Genomic DNA, 13,091 nt, shown 5'->3' with positions numbered 1-13,091 from the left:
GCTAGGATACCTTTGGTACTTGATTTGTCTCATGGAATCAACAGTAATTAAACTGTTTTGTACATAAAAGAATATGAGGATTATGAGGATGTAGATTGACTTTACAGTGAATGTTATGCTGTGTAGTTAAGATTCATGACTTCATACATATAAGAAATATATCCAAAAATATAAACTCCATTCGCAGTTTTTCATTTGGTGCAGTGACTTAATGAAGTTAATTTATGTAAGTCTGAAGTGATTAAAAAAAATCTGTTTTACTTTGACTTTCATTTTCTGATAGGTCTACTTTATAGTACCCATTTAATGAAACTTAATCACTTCATAAACTCATAGAATTTTAAAAGTAGAAGGAATCTTTAAATTCACTCTATAAATAGACTGATATTTTTCAAATGAGGAAAAAGACCCAGAAATCCAAATGACTTACTCAAGATTACACTCTTTAGGGACAGAGAACTATGTACTAGGCCCAAATATCCCATCTTTTTTTTAAGTGCTCTTTCTACTCACTGTCATTTTTCTCAATAAGCACTTGGGCTGTACTGCCCTCCTTCCTAGAATCACTTAAAGGAAATTTATTAATCATTAAAGAGCACTGTGACTCCTACAGTGTATCGGAAGCGGGGATATTCTGATTCTTCACATTTTGTGTGCATGTGTAATTTGGGATTAAGCAGGACATCTGCTGTTAGCCTTTGACATTAGAAACATTCACAGTAATTTGAGATGGCCTTTGGATCATCATTTGAAATGTCAATTTCCACTAGGAGGTTAAAGGAGAAAGTGTGGCTGCTGGTTTGTGTATTTCCTGGGTACTTTGAAGGTAGAAACTTGTCTCTTGTTCTTAAAAATAAGGGCAAAGAATCCCTCTGCTAATAATTAGCTATTGTTCATTATAACTTTAATTACAAAAACTTAAATATCCTAGGCAGCACATTTTTGGGGTCAAACAGAGACATCACTGGGTTATCTAAGAGGGGGGGGGGGGGTGGGAAAGGGCTCATTTAAAACGATTGTAGGGAAAATTTCAGGAAGACCTCGCCAAGAGCAGATGCCAAGGCAGCCGAAGGAACTACCTACTGTCTTGTCTGTTACCTCTCTCTGCACCTCTCCTGTTTGCTTCCTCTGAGTGCATCTCTCATCACCATGAGGTGCACAGCATTCTCCATGGGTCATCTGCTCAAATGCCCATTTCCCTGTGGCTATTTCTGACTTCTAGTCCACATTTCCAGAGGGATGGATTTGATTGGTCTAGCTCCTCTTTTTCAGATCAGGCTTCCCAAGCAAAAGTTGCTGGGCAGTTTTTAAAGAGACCACTGTTGCCTTCCTCAGTGTCAGTTCTCATTTGAAAACAAAGGAGGTACGAGATGTTCATGTTTAAACTGAGGGCAAATGAATCTAAACTTTTAGAGTGACTCTTCTGTCCCACCTTTCTCTTAAAATAGACTGAGGACATCATCTGGTTGAGAGTTTGCTTTTGTTAAGAGAGACTGTACTGTTAATTAGGGTTATTCTTTAGTGCCAATCTGTCTTTCCCTAATAATTTTATTCTTCCCCATAAAATTGGAGACATTTCAGAAAACAGGCTTTGCAAAAATGTCACTGGCACTTGGCTATTTCCTGCCCAATCATGCTGACTTCATAAATTATGCAAATTTTTGAAATTTCATTGAGCTATGTAAGTGATTATTTCCTTTAATTAGATTGCTTCACCAGGAAGTCTAAAAATGTGCCTTGTTTTCTCCTTCTAATGAATTAAAGTGAGAAATTAGCTGTCTCAAAAAGTTTCTGTTTCAGCACATTTTTCCATTCAAAGTGATTTACAGCAACCTCAATCCACTAAGCCGCTTGCATTTTACATGCTTATTTTGGTGCGAGTAGGTGATACTTTATTCCTGTGTAGAAGAAGGTATAATGCAGACTCTCTGGGGAGCTATTCAAGCTGGGTAAAACTATTAAATAGGAGTGTATGGAGACAAACAAAATTTCAGAATCAATGAGACAAATCAGAATACAAATAAGAACTGAAATTCAGTGGAGAGGAAACTAGATAGGTACAAATTCACAACTTAATGCTAAATTTACTCTCTCTGTAGCTTAAGTATCAGATTCAATTTTTTACATGTATCTTATGTCAACACAAGTATATATAGACTTTTTTGTAATATGAAATTAGAACTTTTATAAAATGTAGGTAACTTTCCCTCACAACTGTCTTTGTAGTTTATATATGCTGCATTGTTTTGATATTTATTGATTACTTTAAAAAGTAAAAATTAAGATAATTAACATTTCAGTTGCTAAAGAGTTGAAAAGTAGTTTTATCATGTACATAGTTTGATTTAGTCTTCATAAGGGCTCATGGAGCCATTTTAGACATGAACAAACAAGTTCCTTGAAGGTGAATGGCTTGTTCAAGGCTTTGCTCAGTAAAGTATAGGTGAAAATAGGTGGGAACTGAGGTATTTCAGCTCCAGAGCCCATGCCCTTTCAAGGTTACCAAGTGTTGCATGTGGGGACAGGGATACCTTCCCTGCATTTCTCCACATCACCTGGATCTGTCCTCTGTAGCACATGTGAAGCTCTATAGAAAAGCCACCAGAGAACAGTGGTCAAGGTCATGGATTCTGAAAGCAAACTGCTTGGACTCTCCTCTCTGGTTTTGTCCCTTACTAGTTACATTACCTTGGGCAAGCTCCGTAACCTTTCTGCGGTTCAGTTTCTGCAACCATAAATTGGGGATAATTATAGCTTCCCCTTTAATGGTTGCTGTGATGATAAAATAGAATAACGCTTGGCATACAGTTAAAATCCAGTAAATGTTAGCAATTACCATTATTCTATAAATTGTTTCCAGAGTGAATGAATTATTCTTACATATAGAATGTGATATGCAAAGCTTTGTGCTCTTATTAACCCTAAGGCCAGCAATATCTACTCCAGGTGAATGATTTACATAACTATTACTCTGTTGTGAGCTAATTTTTCATAGCTATGCATTTATAGTTGTTTCACAAGTGATGAATAAAATGTGAACATATTAACACATATGTAAATATAAATTACACATATAACTATGTATGTATATAATGCTTAAAAATCTCTGCATGCTTACAAATAAAATGCTATTTAATTCATTTTGCCCCCTTATGAAGAGGTGCCTTTCAATGGGTAAAAAAGGCATTTGGGAAAAAAATGCCTTATAGGACTTCATGCCAGAATATACCTTTGCCAAACATTTAGGAATCTTAAGATATGATTTAAGTGGCAGTCTCTTAAGGCCATGTTTCTGGGCCATTATACGACTAACGGTCCTATTGTTGAAATAAGACATAAGGTAATAAGCTTGGAAGACACAATTAGAGCTGGGTAAGACTTGGTATTCTTATTTTTATAAGAATTAAACTGATGTGTCTCTAGTGCCACCTCACAAAATTGGAGGAGGCAACTTTGTGTTTATGCATCACATCCAGACAGGGGAAAATTGCAGACTAGCAACCAGGTGGGTTGTGTTTCTTTTTGTTTTTAACTTCAGAATTCTTACATAAAAAATAAAAATTTGTGCCCAACTGGGGTTGCTCAGTGGTTGAACATTGACCCATGAACCAGGAGGTCACAATTCGATTCCTGGTCAGGGCACATGCCCAGGTTTCGGGCTCTGTCCCCAGTAGCGGGCATACAGGAGGCAGCCAATCAATGATTCTCATCATTGATGTTTCTATCTCTCTGAAATCAGTTTTTTTTTAATTATTCTTTTTTCATTTAAATCTTCTCCAGGGGGTCTTGCATCATTTTGTTATGATGCTAACTGATTGTCTTCAAAGCCTGTTTTGTTAATTTGGAAAACCCTAATATTTGATTAGGTTAGTTTAGCATAAGCTCTGTCTGAATCTGTGTAGAGAATTCCAGTAACTGCTTGAATTTCTTACAGTCTCATTAACCTTTTAAAATAAAACCACAGGCATTAGTTTTACCTTCTTAAATTATTGGTTTACCATCTAGTAAACATATACCACATACTGAGCTGTTTACATGAAAAATTAGTCTTTGTCCACAAGGATTTGGTTATAAGAAGTACATCAGACAAATGAGAAAACTATATATATTTATATACATGCTATGCTTAGGTGGACTAAATTCTGCTAGAAGATTCATTTCCCTGTTTTAAGCCATATCTACCAGCAGATATCAAGTAATACTGAACAGTCAATATTCTCCCTACGTAAGCCTTCAAACTCTTTCAAGTACAAGATTATCCATCTATCCCTCCACCCATCCTATTTTTAAAAGATTAATTATCCCTTTGTCATTCTCCCACAATAAACTTTAGAACTTCAGTTCTAATAAGAACAGCAAAGGCTGAGAGAGATTTTTCATAAAATCACATTTCTCGCCAGGAAACAAAACCTGTGTGCCTGAGTATTTTATTCATAGACAATGAAAAGAAAGTTTAGGTCAGAAAAGCCTCCTGTCTGTCAGGCCTGCTTTTGCTGCTGCCTTTATTATTAATCTCTTAGCATTTAGTCCCATGTTCTGTTTTCCCAGTGCAGCACCTACCTCATCCTCCTCTTCATTGAACCACATGGGCACTTCACTTCCATTCTCTCAGAGAAGAAAGAAGCACACTTTCTTCACCAGAGCTCTGACATGCCGAACTTAGCCCATGTAATTATCCAACTATGGAACAATTCATTACAATCCTTTGAATCACATAAATATCTAAACAAGTTGTGTTTTTTCCATATTTATTCTGCATTGACTTAATTAAGGTAAATGATCCAGGTTTTGAGATATCATACTTAACTGAATTATCCTCCAACTAATGCATTTAGGAAAATATACTGAACCTCTCAGGAGAAAGTGCTACTGATGCTTAAGTTTTGGAGCAGTAATAAACAACCTCCAAATTTTAGAGGCTTACAACAATTGAAGGTTTATTTCTCAGGCATAGGTGCATCTTGGTGGGGACTCAGCTTGATCAAGTCTCTACTACCAAGAACACAATTGGTTTCTCTGGCTGGTAGCGAGAAATGGGGTGAATTACACACTCGCTCTTTATTTTTAATTTATTTTTCAATTACAATTGACATACAATATTATATTAGTTTCAGTGTGCAACCCAGTGACTAGACATTTATATCACTTACGAAGTAATTCCCCAATAAGTCTAGTACCCATCTGACACCATACATAGTTATTATATTATTGAGTATATTTCCTATGCTGTACTCTACATTCCTGTGACTATTTTGTAACTACCAATTTGTACTTCTTAACCCCTTCACCTTTTGCACCCATCCCATCTGGCAATCACCATTTTGATCTCTGTAACTATGAATTTGTTTGTTTTGTTTCTTCATTTATTTTTTTAGATTCCACATGTAAGTTAAATCATATGGTATTTTTTTTTCTGCCTGACTTTAACTTAGCACAATAAACTCTAGGTCCATCCAGGTTGTTGCAAAGGTAACATTTCATTCTTTTTATGTCTGAGTCATATTCCATTGTACAATGTACCACACTTTCTTTATCCATTTGTCTATAGATGGGCACTTGGGTTGCTTCCAATATCTTGGCTATTGTGAATAATGCTGCAATAAATATAGGAGTATGTATATATTTTCAAATTAGTGTTTTGGATTTGTTAGAGAACTATCTAGAACTGGGATTGCTGGGTCATATGATAGTTACATTTTGAATTTTTTGAGGACCCTCCATATTGTTGTATTGTGACTGCATCAATTTACAAACCCACCCACAATGCATGAGGATTCCCTTTTCTCTATATGCTTGCCAACACTTGTTGTTTGTTGATGATAGCCCTCTTAGGGGTGTGAGGTGAAATGTCATTGTGGTTTTGATTTGCATTTATTTGATGATTAGTGATGTTGAGCATGTTTTCATGTCTATTGGCCATCTGTATGTCTTCTTTGAAGAAGTGTCTATTTAGGTCCTCTGCCCATTTTTTATTCAGATTGTTTGGGTTTTATTTAGTGTTAAGTTGTAAGAGTTTCTTATATATTTTGGATAGTAAGCCCTTATCAGATATATCATTGGTGAATATGTTCTCCCATTTAGTGAGTTGGCTTTTCATTTTGTTGCTAGTTTCCTTCACTGTGCAAAAACTTTTGTTTGGTGTAGTCCTATTTGTTTACTTTTCTTTTGTTTCCCTTGCCTGAAAAGACATGTCCAAAAAATATTGCTGAGTGATGTCAAAGAATTTACTGCCTATGTTTTCTTCTAGGATTTTATAGTTGAAGGTCTTGCACTTAAGTTTTTAATCCATTTTAGGTTTATTTTTGTATGTAATATAAAAAATGCTATAGTTAATTTTTTCATGTGTCTGTCCAGTTTTCCTGACACCATTTATTGGAGAGACTGTCTTTAACCCATTGTATAGTCTTGCCTCCTTTGTCATAGGTTAGTTGTCCACACAGACTGCTATCCTTTCCCTTTTCTCATAAGTGACTCATATTATTTAACTTCCATCTCATTGGCCTAAACAAGTCACATCGCTGCATCTAAATTTAATTGGGTGGAGAAATATAGTACTACCACATCCCAGAAAGGGGAGAACCAGAAATATTTGGTGAACAGCACTAATGACTACCACACTGATTTTATCCTCTTATTTTTCTTGTCAAAGTCAAACTTTTGATATTAGCATTTGGGAAAAAAATCAGATTAAGGGTCTTTTTCTATGTATGATAAAACCTTCCTTATAAAAAAGTGGTAAAATGACCTTGGTGCTGAAATTATGCCTTTTTTTTCTCAGGGGAGAGATTGGTGGAACCTACTGTGGCTCCTGGCTGCCATAGTCTGGGGAAGACCACAGAGCCCTAGCCACCATCAAACTCTTTCTGAAACTGTCTCAGCTCAGCACTCTGCCTACAGCTTCACTATCTGAAGAATCCTAATAATATCTTATCTCTAACCTGGCTTCCATTCAAAGAGTTGCAGGATTAATTGCCTTATGATTAACATATCTGCTTTCCTATATCACTATAAAAATTCCAAGCATACCAAATAATCTAATATCACGGAGATGTTTATCTTAATTCTGCCCTGTATTCCACCTCTTCTTCCATCCACTGTGCCATCTGCACTTCACAGGGTATGTCAGCCAACTTCCTGCCAAATGATCTACTGCCCTTTATAGGTAAACTTGCTTTCCTCTTTTTGAAATATTTACTTCATATACTAGTTCTCTTTTTTATTCTGAAACATCTCTCATATTTCATAGAGAAACTAGATAAAATCATATAAGAAACTGCCTCATCTTCTCACCACCTGATCCACTCACTCACACTTACCTGCTTCAGTCAAATGGATTGTGTCCCCACATCAATCTAATGCCATCCTCTCTGGTGCCCTGAATCTCAATTCCTTTTTCTTTCTCAAGAACTTTCTTTTTCAATTATCCATTTTTCTCTGTGATATTGACTGATTTTTCTACCACATCATTCCAGCAAGTAAGCATGCTTTTATGGTATCTATTTCCTTCTTTCGTTCACAGAAAAACTCCATGAAAGAAATTTTTATAATTGTACAGTTTTACATCTTATTCTGTACCAAACATACTTCATTCATGCTTTATCAGGCCATTAAAATGATTTTTATTAAGTTGAAATGCTAACAATACTAACAGAGTGCTGATGATGAGTCGGGAAGTGTTCTAAAGACTTTATACATGATAAATCATTTAATTCCCAAACCAGCCATATGAAGATTATCTGTTCTAGACATAAAAGACTGCTACTCAGAGATATTAGGTAACTTGCCCAAAATCACACAGCTGCTAGGAGTAGCTTAGATTTGAACCCAGGAACTTTGGTTTTAACCACTACATCATATTACTTTTTTAAGGGACAATTATTTCTTTTAATTTATTGAACCTTTCAGTAGCTTTTGACATAGCTGATCAATCCCTTCTTCTTGAAACATTTTATTCTTTGGGTTCTATGTCTTTATTTGGGTTCTTTTTTCTCGCACCCATATGTTGGTCCTTATCAGTCTTTTTTTTTTTTCTGTTTTCTTCATTGCAGGTCTATATTTGGGACATTTTCCCCTTCTTTCTTGGTAGCCTTTCCATGGTAATTTGGTTCAGATCTCTTGAGTGTGAATCTGGAGCCCATATTTTTTTCCTAAGCTCTATTTCATAAATGATGCTGCCTGATTTACTGTATATCTCTACTTGAGTATCTTATAAGGATCTCACATTTAACAGAGAAAAAGAGAACTATAGACATTCCAGCCCAACCCATCTTTTTGCCAAATTCTCCTTTCCCCAAGACTTTATCTACCAACACCACCAACCTCAGGACAAATTTAGGAGTAATCCTTAATTCCTTTTTCCCTCACAGCTGACATTCTACCCATTAGCAAGTCAAACCAACCCTGCGCTGAAATACCCCTAACCTGCTACTTTCCCACAAGTTTACTGCTGTTAGTATAGTCTTAGTTCCATCCTTTATCACTTAGACTCCTGCAGTCTCTTCATAATTGGTTTCCCTGATTCCACTCTTGCTTTTTTCCCCAGTCCTTTCTCTAAAGAGCAGCCTGAGAAAATGTCTAAAGTGTTAATGAGATCATACCAAAGACTTTTCCTTGCAATGAGAATCAAGTCCCATCTCCTTACTGTGGCATATCAGACCCTATACATGATCTTCCCACATTTCTGACACCTTTCCCTTGACTTCTCAATTGTTCAACCACACTGGTCATCCTGCTGTCCTGAGAACATACCATGCTTTTCCCCATTTGGTACCTTGTCATTGCTGCTCTTTCTCTTTGGAATGCTCTTCCTTAGATCTTCATAATGGGTGCTTCCTTCTCTTCACTCAGGTCATTATTCAGGTACCTCCTTAGAGAGGTCTTCCTTGAGACTCTTGCTAAAATATACATTCTCTCCATCCTTAATTACTCTAAAAAACATAGTGCATTTCCTTCAAAGCGCTTACAAATCTAATATTGTCCTATGGAATCATTAACTTAGGCATTATTATTTGTTTTCTCCAGATGAATATGAGCTCTTTGCGGACATGGTCTATGTCTCTCTTATTCACTAATGCAACCCTGCAAACCTAAAACCATGCCTGATGTGTGGTATTGACTCAACTAAAATGTGACTAAGTATAGTGTAGAAAGCAGTATGATGACTTGTATAACACAAAAACATTCAATAAGTTAAAACCAATGGAATCATCCTTAGCTAAGAAAGTATGTTCCAGAAGTAGATAGAGAAGTCTTGGGGAAAGGAGAATTTGGCAAAAAATAGGTTGGGCTAGAATGTCTATAGTTCTCTTTTTTCTCTAAATGTGAGCTCCTTATAAGACACTTAAGTAGATATATAAATCAGGCAGCACCACTTATGAAATAGAGCTTAGGGAAGAAATCTGGGCTGTAGATTCACACTTAGGAGACCTACATCAATAGGTACAAGTCATAGACTGAACGAAATTATCATGGGAAGGCTACCAACAAAGCATGAGGAACAGAAGTCTCGCTCTTAAATTTTTAGCATTGCTAGGGATAGCTTTGTGACTTTGGAAATGATATTTGCTTCTTAAAAGCTCTTTTGAGAATTACTTGTCAAAGCTGTATGTCATGCTTGAGCTTCTTGATCTCTCATGGAGGTATGAGGTGGATAATATGTGTGATTTCCTCTTTCTCACAAGAAAAATCTAAACAAGTTATCTAACACAGCAGTTCCTCATCTCCCAGGGAAGATTAATATTATAAATGCATAATGTGCTCTTCTCAATATGTTTATAACATTAAAGAACTTTAGATCTCTACTTTTTCTATGTAAATTTGTTTTTATAGCAATCACAGTTTTAAAACTTCTGAAAGTATAGTATTTCAATAAATGTTGGATTCTAAGCTATTTTTGTTTTTAGCAGATGAAACTTTTGCTTTATCATGTCACAGTAGGATTAATAGAGCCTTATCATAATGTGATGTCAGGTCCCAAAATTTCACCTTCATAGCCTTACTGCAAGGTGGATGGAAAGGGTAGGGGACCTCACAGCTTTTTGGACTGGGTTTCTAGGCTAGATATAAATCCACCCAAGTTCTGGCTGTACTTGGTGCCTTTTGGTGACAGTTGTCCCCGCAGGCAATATTGGAAGGAATAATTTTTGGGTTCTGAAACTGGCTGGAACTTCTGGGACATTAATAGCAATTTCAAGAATCAGCCCATTAATTCATTTCCAGAGAAACTGTGCAGATGAATAGTAAGGAGGGGGAAATCTTCCCTTCATCATTGCTTCTTGAAAATTGTTATTCTGCCTGACCTTACACTCACCCCCAGATGAACATAACCTTTATATTATCCATCAGCCACAATGTAGCATATTTGTCCAAGGGTTTACCTTACTTTAACATGTTGGGAAAAAAAGGTGTAAAAAGAAGCCACATGCAACGAAATATGTTTTTGACGGCACTATATATTGCTCCTATATTTCAGACTGTTCTAACGGCTTATTTTAATCTAGTTACCAGTTATTCCTGCTTCACCAAGCATTTACTGACAGAAATGGTCCTGCCACATTTAGAAAAGAAATCAACTCCCATTATGGAGTCAGCATCATTGTAGTTCTAGTTTCATGCCTGGTGGGTCTCCTATAGAGCTATATGTAATGCACTGCTAATTAAAAAGAGGAAGGAAGTGTCCAAAGCTTTCTTAATGTCTCATCTTTTGTTTTTGTTTGTACAGCTCATCATGTTAAAACGGGCACTTGCGAGGTGGTGGCACTCCACAGATGCTGTAATAAGAACAAGATAGAAGAACGGTCACAAACTGTCAAGTGCTCCTGCTTCCCCGGGCAGGTGGCAGGCACCACGCGAGCTGCTCCATCTTGTGTGGATGGTGCGACTTTTACATTGCTCATTGCAGTAGTGTAGCTGGGGACTGCTTAGAACTGGAACCCCAGTGTAATGCTGTTGGCGGGGCCAATTCTGAGGGACCGCATTATAGATTATGTGGTTGATATGAGGTTATTCGTAAGGCATTTTGAAATCCAAAATCCTTTGGAAGGAGGCCTAAGGGCTTACCCAGTTTCATAATAAATGGCGTTATAATGGGGTTCCAACAAATTCAAGTGCTTCTTTGATGCCATGAAATACTGATTTACCAGCTGAGGGTGTGTGTGTGTAAATTAATTGGGAAAGAAGAGATGAAAACAGATGATTAAATAGTATGAATTTCTAAGCCCATGGATGGTTCTTAAGAATGAAAAATGAACATCATACATGTAAAAAAATATTTAGCTGTGGATAGAATTTATATAAAATGTTGGTTATTATAAAGATGCATGAGAATATTCATTTCTTTATTTGATTATTTACTTAATTAGAATAGGATATTCAGCCATTTAATTGATGTTACCATAAATAATAATTTAAGTGCTCATATTAGCATGGTCCATATCTTGTGAAGATGGCTACTGCCCACAGTAAAAAAAAAAATTTAAAAATTGCATTAACTCTAATGCCCTCTGATTTTCAGCCTACTGTGGGAAATACAACATTTACTCTAAAATATTGATTCTAAATTGGTCAGGGGCTTATTTGCTTATCTGTGTATGTAAACCAGTTATTACATACATACTATTAATTTCTTTCAAATATATCAGTTTTCATGAAGCCTATATATTCCCATGAAAATCCATTCAACAATGTGCTTATTGTGTATTGTACATTTAATGATTCAAAAGGGTAAGTCTCATGTAAAGTATTCTTACCATAATAAAGTAAAATTAAAATAATTATTCTACTCAGAAAATCTAGATTTAGCCCTTTTGGACAAAAAAAAAAAAAAAAAGAGGCGGGCCCTAAAACACAGTCTACCCAGTGATAGGAAAAATTGATGGCTTTTTCTTTAAATGTGCACCCAGAGAATGAACAAACCCAATGGAAAACATTGCATCAATTTTCTATTTCCTGTAGCTTCCATAGTGGAGCAGAAATGGTGGTGTCATATGCAGCCATGTCTTGAGGGAGAGGAGTGTAAAGTTCTTCCTGATCGGAAAGGATGGAGCTGCTCCTCTGGGAATAAAGTGAAAACAACTCGGGTAAGTGGACAGCCAGCTTGGGAAAGTAAAATGTCTCTGAATTAACAAAGCATACACAGTGATATCTTTAAGTGTTGGTTGGAGAATGCGAGAGTATAGTTTTCCATAGTATGTTTTTCCCCATTTTCTCCCTAATTCATTTTTCATAGCACATTTTTATTTCATTCCGAATAACATCTCTAGATTGCCATCAGCTGTTGTGTTATCTAATAAACAAATATTATTTGTTCCCTCATGAGATACTGACAGTAATGTGAAAACCCCAAAGGTGCATATTAAAAATGCTGGAAAGGTGACCCCAACCCCTTATTCTGCTCATGGATAGAACTCTGAATAGATTCTCAAAAAAAAAAAAAAAAAAAAGAAAGAAAGAAAGAAAGAAAAGAAAAGAAAATATTTTATTTTATAATAGAGGCCCGGTGCATGGATTAGTGCACCGGTGAGATCCCTTGACCTGATCCGCAGGGATTGGGCCAAAACCAGCTCTCCGACATCCCCAGAGGGGTCCTGGATTGCAAGAGGGCACAAGCCAGGCTGAGGGACCCCACTGGTGCACAATCGGGGCCGGGGAGGGACCGCGGGAGGGCTCCAGGGCATGCCCGGCCTGTCTCACCCAGTCCCAGTAGCAAGCTAACCTACTGGTCAGAGCATCTGCCTCCTGGTGGTCAGTACACAGCATAGCGACTGGTCGAACAAATGGTCAGGCACTTAGCATATTAGGCTTTTATTATATAGGATATGACAATAAAATTTGCCAACTAAGATTCTTGCATTTTTATGAAAGTAATTATTTTGATCTCCCTGATTTCTGGATCAATAAATAATTTTCTAATATAGTATAAACTTTACATGGGCCTGTTTAATTGTTATCACAAATAGTTTGTTAAGTGTTCAAATTACCACAGTATATTCCATGGGTTAATATGAAGAGAATACTCTCTAGACAATGATATACTTCCGCTTGCAATGCTGACTTCTGGGAAATGGGAGAGAAGTGAAAAACAGTGTTATTCT

General features: G+C 36.5%; 1 protein-coding gene across 1 annotated transcript in view; it reads left to right on the top strand.

The window, feature by feature from the left end:
* The window catches only part of TAFA2 (TAFA chemokine like family member 2), a gene marked incomplete at its 3' end in the record, with an annotated part of 416,622 nt that extends 404,500 nt beyond the window's left edge, over nt 1-12,122 (top strand). The window contains exons 3-4 of the mRNA XM_079773790.1: nt 10,721-10,873; nt 11,953-12,122. Of these exons, the coding sequence (XP_079629916.1) occupies nt 10,721-10,873; nt 11,953-12,122 (323 nt within the window). The remainder of the gene's footprint in view (nt 1-10,720; nt 10,874-11,952) is intronic.
* Nucleotides 12,123-13,091: the final 969 nt, after the last annotated feature.

The sequence above is a fragment of the Cnephaeus nilssonii genome (assembly GCF_951640355.1).
Source record: "Cnephaeus nilssonii genome assembly, chromosome: 6".
Taxonomy (NCBI): Eukaryota; Metazoa; Chordata; class Mammalia; order Chiroptera; family Vespertilionidae; genus Cnephaeus; species Cnephaeus nilssonii.
Note: the sequence above shows the minus strand (reverse complement) of the source record. Positions and strands in the feature narration are given on the sequence as shown.